The 10,974-nt window shown below is 44.9% G+C and overlaps 1 protein-coding gene across 1 annotated transcript in view; it reads left to right on the forward strand.

Annotated features, from left to right (window-relative positions):
• The window catches only part of LOC126404585 (cytochrome P450 26B1), a 40,646-nt gene that overhangs the window by 17,785 nt on the left and 11,887 nt on the right, over positions 1-10,974 (forward strand). Inside the window, exon 2 of the mRNA XM_050067934.1 lies at positions 5,569-5,793. Coding sequence (XP_049923891.1) covers positions 5,569-5,793 — 225 coding nt within the window. The remainder of the gene's footprint in view (positions 1-5,568; positions 5,794-10,974) is intronic.

Here is a 10,974-nt window from a genome sequence, read left to right on the forward strand (position 1 = left end):
GGCCAGCCGGCGACCTGGTGTGTGTGCGTTAATGTGTGTGTGTGTGTGTGTGTGTGTGTCTGAGAGTATATGTGTGTGCATGCCACAGTAAAAAAAGGAAGTGTACAGGAGCTGTGAAAACAGTTCAGGTCAACAGTTTGTGCCCAGACAGATCGACAGAGGGAGAAAATGAAACCGAAATCTGCAAAGGTGAAGGATAAAAGAGAGAATGTTTCTTTAAAAATACACTCCTAAAAAAAAAAGCAACTTGGCGAGCAACATGTAGGTGGTTATTTCCAATACGTTCGATGAAAGTCAATGGCAGAAAATGTTTCTGCACTGGTTTAAATGTGCAGATTTACTTCAAATCCCTCAAAATCAAAGAGCGGTAGCTTTTCAGTCATTTTGCATTGATGCTCCACAGGAAGAAATGCGACGAAGAAGCAGCTGAGACTGCTCTTGTGGACCTGAATGCAATGCAGCTGCAACCAACGATGCATGCTGAGTAAAGCTTTATAGAAAAACTCAAAAACAGCTCTTAAAAAAATGCACAGCGCAGATAAAATAATGTCAACACCTCATGAAAAGCTCGTAACATCTGAAGCAGCTTAAGTGCAATGACAAACTACAGCTCCAGAGGCGGGGCATGTCAGGCCGAATGCTAATTAGCAGCATTTTTCATCTATAAAAGCAGTCTGGCAATCAAGAGTTTTCAAAGCAACATGAAACAGCCAACAGAGCTGCAAAGAGGCTGAAGCATCTGTGCTCAATTTGGGCCGAGTTCACACAGAGAGACGTTAAGATGTGAGGTGCGTCGCAAGAGGGGGAGAAAGAGATGAGCTGCGACTGCCGGGAGTTAAGACGGCAGATGTGTTGTGTGTGTGGGTAACAGGTATGTCGAGCTACGTCGAATGAAAATTTGAAAATATCTGAAGATTTCCATGGAAAAGGAAAACACAGTTGAGTTGCACCTGTCCATGGAAACATATGGAGCTGAAAAGTGTTTAGTCATCGTGTGAATGAAGCCTCAAAAACTGACAGGAATCATATAATATGTGACCATGGTTACGGTCACCTGAGAGTGCAGAGCTGATCTTCTTTCAGGCGCTGTTTATAAGTGTGTAGGCCTATCGTCCGTGGGACAGATGTAAAGCTGATGTCGAGCTACAGACGTAAAACTTTTCCACATTTACCACAGACTATTTACGGAAGAAGGTACGATCTGTCAGCTGTGATTGGTTTTAGCTCGTCACATGACATGCGGTGCAAATGCAAAATTCTGCTCTAGCGTTTCAGCCCGCGTCTACTTTGAAAACTATGACTTTGACGGTGCAAAAAACACGGCGTGTGTACGGCCCCTCAGACCGCCCTGAATGCTCTTCTTCAGGCACACTTCTGCAAGTGTTTACATTACGTAGCCTACACTGCTACATGTAGCTACATGCTAACATCAGGGAAACTTGGCTGCCAATGTTGTCATTTTCTCCCTGATTTCGGATCAGATTCCCACTGGAACATCTCCTGTTGTCAGGATTTTGGTTTAGAAGCTTTCATTGGTGGTTTTTCACAGTATAAAGTGCCGCTACACTGCGTTACAGTCATTCCCCAGCTGCGAGTACACTGCTACATGTAGCCACATGCTAACGTCTGGGAAACCTGTAATCTTGTTTGCAGATGTTTATTTCTCCCTGATTTCAGATCAGATTCCTGCCGGAACATGTCCGCAATTTGCTGTTACGGTCAGTCCTCGGCTGCAATGATGATACAGCGACTCCGAGACACTGACCAACCAGGGCAGGCTGGGCTTTTGCGGGAGGGGGGCTTCAAGAGACGGGCACTGTTTAGCACCAACAGTATGAGGAAAATAAATTGCTTTTTGAACATTAAAGCGTGTAAACATGTTGTAGAGGAAACCCAAAATACAAGAGTAAAAGGGCACTTTTAATGAAGTGTTAATGAAAAGGATTAAAGTGATGAAGAAAAGAATAAAAGCACCAAACATAAAGTTCCTGCTAATAATAATCTGATACTTTCACTCAGGGTGACTAGCAGCAGCTGGGCAGGTAGTTTCTGTTTCCTCAGTTTTAACAGCTGCTGGCGACTGCAGCAGGTTTTTGATTTGATTGTATTAAATGTATCAAGGCTTCACGGCAGGACTCTGCAGCCACAAATTACACCATAAACCAGAATCACAGTGAGGAGAAACTTCGCTGCTTCAGTCAGTGGAACGCTGCAAAAGATGAAGCTGCGTTTGTGCACACACACACTCTCTCACACACACTCACACCGCTGCTGTGAGAGGCGTGTCTCAAACAGGAAACAAACTACCTGCTAAAATTAGTCCCAGAAAGAATTCTGCATTCACACACACACATGCGCTTATGCGTCGTACGCTCTCTCTCAAAGACAAACACACAAACGTGCTGATGGTTTCCAGTAATGTCGCTCTTAATGTCAATTAAAGAAAAAGTCTCTATCATCTTATACATGTCTGTTTCACAGCACCTCACAGTACTGCTGCTTTGGCACATATGTTTATATATGTCACCCAATTGTGTGCGTGTGTGTGTGCCTCATAGTCGTACATATCTCTTTCCCCAGGAGTAAACTGGGGTCAAACCAGTTAGTGTTGTCACGGCAATTTGCAGTTAGGCCTCTGCGTGTTTGTTTGCTTTGCACGTTTCTTTTTTTTTGTGAATTTTATGAATCTGGAGTACCCGAACATGCGTGTGTGTTTTTACTGTATGTGTGTGAATGATGTGTTTGTCGGCCAGTGTTGGTGTGTATGCCCCGCGTGTGTGTGTGTGTGTGTGTAACACAGTAAGCTGCCCTCAGGCTGATATATATTCTTTTCACTCAAACAGCCCATTTACAGTTCTGGGGTCGGCTCCCTCTCGCTCTGCCGTGACCCGGACCGTTTAGAGGTCAGCGTCAAAGCTGAACCCAGGTCAGCTCGCTAACTGACTCCAGCTCTGGTCCTCTGGGGGTTTACTGACAGCCAGGTTGCTCAAACCGTGGAGTAGGGGCCAAAAATGGGCTGTGCGGCTTCTTTTAGTCGGTCCTAGTGGGAAAAAGGGGGTTTCTGGATCGTCTGTAGCAAAGACGTTTGAATTTCCAAAGCATACTTAGTGATTTTTGGCATCCGCTGCTCGGCGCTCTTTGCTGTGATGCCTCTGTGCTCTGACTTCTCAAGATCAGCTGTAAATATTGGCGTCGTCTTGCTTGGATTTTATGTAATTTCAGGTAGAGTTCATGCCCGTTGTCTTCTCCTTTTAAGCCAAAGGACTGATGGCTATTGCTGTTCGTTCTTATTACCCATTTAGTTCTTCTTCCTCTTCTTATTCCAACTGAGCCGGAAACCTCAAACACATGACTTCCTACTAAACACTGATGGCACTAATTCACAAAAGGATTGCGCAGCTTTTGCATCCGCTAAACCAGCACAAATGAGACAAAAAGAAACCATGTGATTCTCAATGCACCCCTATTTTGCCAAGTAAATAACGTCTCAGTGCTCCTGTGCTATCGGCACGTTTTTAAGTAGGTATAATACGCATACATTTGGCGCAAAATTTGCCTCTTTTTATATCAGCGCTAACAGCCACACGCAGTTACAATAAAATTATTAGCGTCTGAACGAGAATATCACTTTTCTTTTCCTCTCTGCCATTGCACTGCTGCCAACATTTATTCTTTGCTACATGGATAATTATGATCCGATGAAAAAATGTATGACCCTGTTTGAGCGTTAATGTCATTAGCACACTACCTTTTGTGAATCGGACTTTGAGACGGGGCAGATAGTGGTTGCAAGGGATGTGCAATTCATGGTGCTATCAGCGCCGCAATCTGTTCTTCGTGAATCTTCGTGAGTGTTTAGAATGGCAAAAAGAAGCGCTTTTATGAAATGGAGATTGATTCAGTAACTGGGATTAAAATTAGAAGAATTTACCAAACCAATTTAAGAAAGCTTGGGTTCTGGGGTGAATTAATGTAAGTGATTGTAAAAACGTTTCTGGAATCAAAAAGGGGCTCCAGAAAGTGTTCAAATAAAATGATCTGAAAAGGAATGACCACATTACCGTTTAGATTTAGTTTCATTTGCAAGCCCCCGAAAAAACTGCTGGGATCCATCGATGTAAAGGAAAGGAGGGGTCTGTTAATGGAAGATAATAGTCAATACCATCAGGCAGTAACTAAAAAAGATGAACTGGGGCTGATCCTTGAGAAACTACATCGAGATCTTTTTACATGTCTTCATTCTGGTCCTTCTGGATGAGAAATTTCATTTACTGTACTTGAAGCCTGAGCTGAAAATGTTTTGAAAACCTTTGACCTCGACGATTCATTGGTTGATGTTAAAGCTGAACTCAGATCACATCCTAAAGGCATCCCGAATCAGCTTTCATTGAATTAACCTGGTGTATACGGGCTTCTTAAACATCTGCAGTCTGCTACCTTCAGTGTATAAGTTTACTTTTGCTCTGGGAGCCGGGATGATGGAAACATCAGTAACTTTTAGCATGTGGGGACCCACCAGAAATGCTCTGTTTGGGCCCCAAACCACAGAGAGAAAAAATACTTACTCAGAGCTTTTAGAGGTGAAGATCAAAGCTGGAGTGAAGGTCAGATCCTAAAGGCTGTTTTAAATTAATAGCAAGCGTAAAAATCAGTCGTAAGAATCGCTGAAGAGCTTAAAACTGGAAAGATCTGGTTTGCAAAATACCATCAGCGTCTTTTGGCAGCTTGTAGAGAAAGTTTTGTTAATGACGTGATGGTGAGGACGAGGAGAATGATGACGACGCCAGGAAAGATGATGATTGTCGCAACTTTACAAACTATCCTTAAAAGGTAAAGAAAGCTGGCGATGTGGTATTTCTATCTTCAGCTTTTTGACCCCAGCTGGCCTAAAAGATTGATATTTAAGTGTCCCTTATCAAATTTCTGAAAGCCCATTCTGCTTTTCGTTTGCTTAGAGTCAAACTGAGTATATAAAAAAGTGGAGCTCAAGTGAGAACGACAAGAAAAATAACAGAAAATCAGAAGTAGGAGATGAGGGGGATCTCCATCAACCGAAGGGATAGGTAAAGTCAGCTAAACAGGGTGGAGTGTTTGGGGATTTCCTTTCACCTGTTACCACTGTATGTCTCTACTGGTAAAGGGAAATTCCACCTTTTAGCAAAATTCACACCATTGCCTCAGCAGTCGTGCTCTACCCAAGCATCCTTTAAAACTATATGTTCTTTCTCGCTTTCGTCAGGCTTCGAAGTTTTAAGTGTCCCTACCTTCTTCCTGTGTGAACAGAAACCTTTATGAGGTGAACATGCAGCAGGAAATACAGTAAACGATATCTATGTCATTGAAATTAAATAAAACATTGGGTGATCTGGGAATGAAAAAGCATCAGGTAATCAGATCAGATCAGATCAAGCAACCTTTGAGGGTCAGGTCCCAACTGATGATCCTCCACATGGAAAAGGTCTTAGAATAGTTCGTCAAACTCTTGTGTCTTGAGAGTCCATATTTTTTGTTAAGATTTCTAGAGCTCTAAGATTGATCTTCATGTCTCCTCTCTGTCTCTTTGTCTAGGGTTCGGGCTTCCACGCATCGCGGAGGCAGAAGTACGGCAACGTGTTCAAGACCCACCTTCTGGGCCGCCCTCTGATCCGAGTGACGGGCGCCGAAAACGTGCGCAAGGTGCTGATGGGCGAGCACACGCTGGTGACGGTAGACTGGCCTCAGAGCACTTCAACGCTGCTGGGACCCAACTCACTGGCCAACAGCATCGGAGACATCCACCGCAAGAGGAGGAAGGTCAGGAGATACACACCCAAATATATGAATGCATGACCATGCACATTCGGAGAACAGGGCAAGGTCTTTAAAGGGCTTCACAATCACAAAACGTGAACTAAAATGAGTCTGACACCCCTGGTCTAGTGGTAAAGAACTTTTTATTTCACGTCTGAAAGAAGCGATATAACGTAGAGTTTCGACACATATTCGAACACACACATGCGCTTGAAAGAATCCACTGCCAAAAGCACTGGACTCATGTGCTGCACAATGAGGAAGGTAGGACACACTCTTCCAGACACACACAAACAGAATGACAGAGTATCAGTGTAAAGCTATCCCGTCCTCTCAGTCTTATCAGCAGCGTTCTGGCTACTGAAGCGTGAGAACGACCCCTCCATAACTCCGTCCTCTCCTCCACTCATCTACATGGAGAGAAAGGGATTCCAGTCACCCGCCTGTCCTCTATTACTTGTTTTTCTGTCCTTCCTCATCTTCTCTTCTTATTTTGTCTGATTTCTTGTGTATTCTATCACATATATATATATATATATATGTCTCTTTTTCATTTCTCAGCCTCTTTCTCATCTCCTGTCTGTCTTTGCTTCCTCCCTTCTCTCTCTGTCTTTTCCGTGCCAGGACCATTCAGGTAATCAGCCACTTACCTCTCCCTCCTATTATCCCGTTATCCCCAGGGCACATACCTTCCCTCTCTTTCGCCCCCCTCTTTCTCCCACACACACATGTGATGCGCACACACACAAAGTCACAGATAAACACACGCATACACACAAAGGACAAAAAAAACGAGATGAACAGGAAGCTCAGTCTGGTGTTTTTTCCTGTAAATCAGTCTCTAGTTTGCTCTCTCTGGATTTCTCTTTTTTTTTTTTTTGAGAGAGAGAGAGAGAGGTTTGGAGGCGGGGTCAGGTTTCGTTGCCGCGGTGCCCGGGGACAGTGAGGGGTCGGCTGGGTCTAATCTGGGCTCTGATCCCCTCTCCTCTCCCTGGAGACCCCCGCACTAACCTCATGTAATGACCCCTGATTAGGAAGGCTGCCTCCAACACGGCACAAAGAGGGGCTTTCTGTGGGGGGCTCCACACACACACACACACACACACACACACACACGTAACAGTACACAAACGCATAGTATGTGCACACACCTGAACATTCCCCAGCTCTCAACCCAAACAGCCAGATGCAGAGACGGATACAGGGTCGGTAATGTTGCTTATGGCTGAAACGTTTGAGCCTCGTGTGGCTGAGCAACCACACTGCCGAAATACCTTTGAGCAAGACAAGCAATCTCATACCTGCTGCCATTCTGTCTCTCTGTCTGTCTGTCTGACCTCTGAGGAAAGAAGTTTTCCCTACAGAGGTCAAGTGATGACGGGTCACATCAGAGTTTGACCGTACTGGCTCTAACATAAACTGTACCTCAACCTCCATCCAGTTAAAACAACCAATCGCCAGATTGGTTGTTTGCAAACCACTGATATGTTACATTTTTCTGTTATTACGTAGCAAATACGTTGAAATGTTACGCTTCTTTACATTTCAACAACACTGTGGTACGTGTGGTTAGGTTAAGGCATAAATACGCTTGGTTATGGTTCGGGAAAGATCATGTCTGGGGGGCAGGGAAAGCAGCGACGTCTCGGCAAAAAACCAACACTCTTCGTGACACTATCCCCGCTGATAGGTTGCTATGAAACACCCACATTTGGTGGCTAAAAAGCAGCTGGAAACACAGCAACACCTCGCAAGATCACAACAGTTTTGTTGTTTATTAGTGTCAAACAGTGGTCTGCAACTTGGCAGGTGTCTCCCCTTAGGTGTCACGCCATCCACCATCCCCTCCACCTGTCCATGACAAAGTCAGGCCATATACTACGTCCCTTTAGAAACGTTGATATGGTACGTTTGAGAGATTTAATGTAACATAATTGAAACTTGCAGGAACAGAAAAATTGAGTTCTCTTCCGGCAACTGGTCTGGTTCTACTTCCTGTCCAAAACACTTTCTGTATGGCATACAGGAACTAATGTCTTTACATCCATCCTGAGTTTGTTTGGAAGAAACAGAAGAAGAAGAAAGGGCAAATTAGTGTCAACACAGTGAGCTAACATGAACAGAAAACGTATAACAAGGAGGTATGATCCCGCCGACACGGATTGATTGACAGGTGTGAAAAGTGCAAAAAGGGCCCTCAACTTACAGTAACGGATATAACTACGTATGTTTGTAAGTGCGATGCTTGCAATCTTGTTCAACGGCACCTGAGCAGGACACGTGGTGCCTGTTTGACCTTCTGACTGTTGTATCGTTTTGATAACAAGAGGGACAACGGATAGACAGATGAGGAGGAAATTGAGAGAAAGAAAGAAGGGCAGAGAGGTCAGCTGGGCAGTTTTCAAGAATTATGTAGTGTGTGTGTGTGTGTGTGTGTGTGTGTGTGTGTGTGTGTGTGTGTGTGTGTGTGTGCGTGTGCGTGTGTGGGTTGGCAGCGCTCCCTCCTGTTTTCTGGGTAATAAAACTAAGTCAACAGCAAAAGCGAAACAACATCAACTAGAGAGAAAGAATGAGCGACTGGCTTACTGTCTGACCCACTGGACCAGAACTGCTCCTCTGTGTATGTGTGTGTGTGTGTGTGTGTCTGGGTGTGTGTTAGTGTCTGCCCTCCTTGTGGTTTTTGTACGGAAAAACAATCTTCACACAGCACATTAGCCTTTCGGTGGATCAACACAGCCAGCCAGTTTCCATCTAACCCCGTGTTAAGCTAGGAAACTAACTCCCTCAAAGAGCCACAGCGGCCTGGTTTTCCACTACAGGCCGGTCAGGGCCAAACGGGGCCAGCCAGGGCTCACACATCATCCTCGTCTGGAAAACAACATCAAACATATGCATTTCTGCTGCGGACAGACAGTTTATCACCTCAGTTGCCATATCGAGGCTTTGGTCTTAACCTGTGCACAGTCTTGTGGATAGTCAGGAGTAGTGGTTCAGAGTTTGGACCCACCCGCACAAGGCAAACATCACACATACTTGGATACGTGTTATTGGACTATATTAATCTCCATAAACAGCCGTCTGTAGGCAATGGGACAAGATTTTGGTATCGGACATGTTCTGGTTTCCGTTTGTAGTCCCAGTAGAATTCATCAATAATTGTGATGCATTGGCTGAAATGTAGTCTCAGACCCTGACAGCTGTCATCCAACGCCCAATTAGCTTTAAATGAACTTTTACAAATGTATATACATTCATAGACATCCATTCACTGTCATCCGCTGATCCGGGGCCGGGTTGCAGGGGCAGCAGGCCAAGCAAAGCAGCCTAGACGTCCCTCTTCCTAGCAACCCTTTCCAGCTCCTCCTGGGGGTTCTGGGTCTGGCCCGGGGCCTCCTACCAGTTGGACGTGCCCGGAACACCTCTAATGGGAGGCGCCCAGGAGGCATCCTGATCAGATGCCTGAACCACCTCAACTCACCCCTTTCGGCACAAAGGAGCAACAGCTCTACTCTGAACTCCCTCCGGATGACCCTATCTCTAAGGCTGAGCCCAGACACCCCACGGAGGAAACTCATTTCAGCTTGTGTCATAGATAGATATCTGCTCGGCGTATGGAAGAGGAGGTCTCGGATATCCTTTGAAATATTGGCCCTGGACTGACAGCCCAGAGTCCTGAGACTGGGACGATACGAAACCGACATGAACTCAAAAATTACATTTAGTTATCCCAGGTGTTTGCGTTCCAACATTGCTCTTGCATGCCGTAAAGTTTTTACAACAGCTGGACAGTAAAGGTGTTCCTGAAAATAAGCTTCACCTGCTGTAAATATATCAAATGTGGGATTTGAACCGATTAAGATTCAATACGTTTCCTCATAAAAGACCTTACGCTGACCTTGTGACGGACTGAACTGCGACCATTTTGCTGTGAGGTGACAGCTCTTAAGAGTTCAAAACAAAGTAAATTTGACCTCACGTTCCCTCGGCTGCTCAAAAAAAGCAAAATATATAATTTCTGTAGCTGTCCCAACAACGTAACCTGACAACACACACAGTAAGTGTGCTGTAGTAAACACGCTGAAGTGGCCTCAGTAAGCCCTACATGACCTGCAGTGGAAAAATGTCCCTTTATACTGAAATAACAGCGGGTGAATCCAAGTTGGGCGCATACACACACACATGCAAATACACACAGTGTTGACAGTGGCAGCCAGTTCTTTATTTTCACCCTTCTTACATACCTCTCGCTCTCTGTTCCTCCACTGCTTTAACTCCCTCATTCTCTCCCTCTCTCCGTCCCTCTCCACATTTTCCTCTCCCCTTGTTTTTCCTTTATTTTTTTGGAAACCATCCCTCCATCCCTAAATTTAGGAAAAGGAGAAACACAGGCGGGGAACACGGAGGGTGAGATTGGACGGGAATAAAAAAAGACATATGGAGGGATTCGAATTGACATCTGCCTCAATTTAAGTGTCACTTTTAAAGCTGACATCTTCAAGCTGTTTTCTTTCCATGTGTTTTACACGCAGGCCAGTTTTCCTCTCCCTTAAGGTGCCATCAGTGTGGTAGAGCATGTCAAAGCTACTCTGAGAAAGAGATGTAGTGAAACCAGTCTGCTGCTCCGCATGCAGCCCTCCTGGCTGTCTCGGTGTGTGTGTGTGTGTGTGTGATGGTGAGTCTGTGTCCTGTACTTCTGCTCATCACCAGTAGAGGGCACTGCCAATTCTGACTGAGCTGAAGCCCATCCTGTCCATCCCCTCTTTGCCTCACTCAGTTTTTATCAGCCTCTAAGGTCAAATTTAAAAGAAAGGAAATATGAATAGTGAGGTTTTTTTTACAGGGAGGTGAACATAGACCCAAAGCCATGTTCACTGTATCACTGTTGTCTTAAGAAACCTGAGAGGATTGTTATCAGAGCCAGAAATACTTTATTGATCCCTCAGGGGGCAATGGATCCTGTTACAGTCACTCTTACATCTAAGCTTAGAGAAACTGTAAGGGATAAGAAGTATGTAAAGGTATGTGCGTTATGCTTCAATACATTCACTGGCCACTTTATTAGGTACACCTGAGTATTTACTGGGATTCTCACACACAACCATCTCTAGGGTTTACAGAGGATGGTCCCAAAAAGAGAAAATATCCAGTGAGCCAAAATGCCTTGTTGATGCCAGAGGTCAGAGG

The sequence above is a fragment of the Epinephelus moara genome, chromosome 17 (genome assembly GCF_006386435.1).
Source record: "Epinephelus moara isolate mb chromosome 17, YSFRI_EMoa_1.0, whole genome shotgun sequence".
Lineage (NCBI taxonomy): Eukaryota > Metazoa > Chordata > Actinopteri > Perciformes > Serranidae > Epinephelus > Epinephelus moara.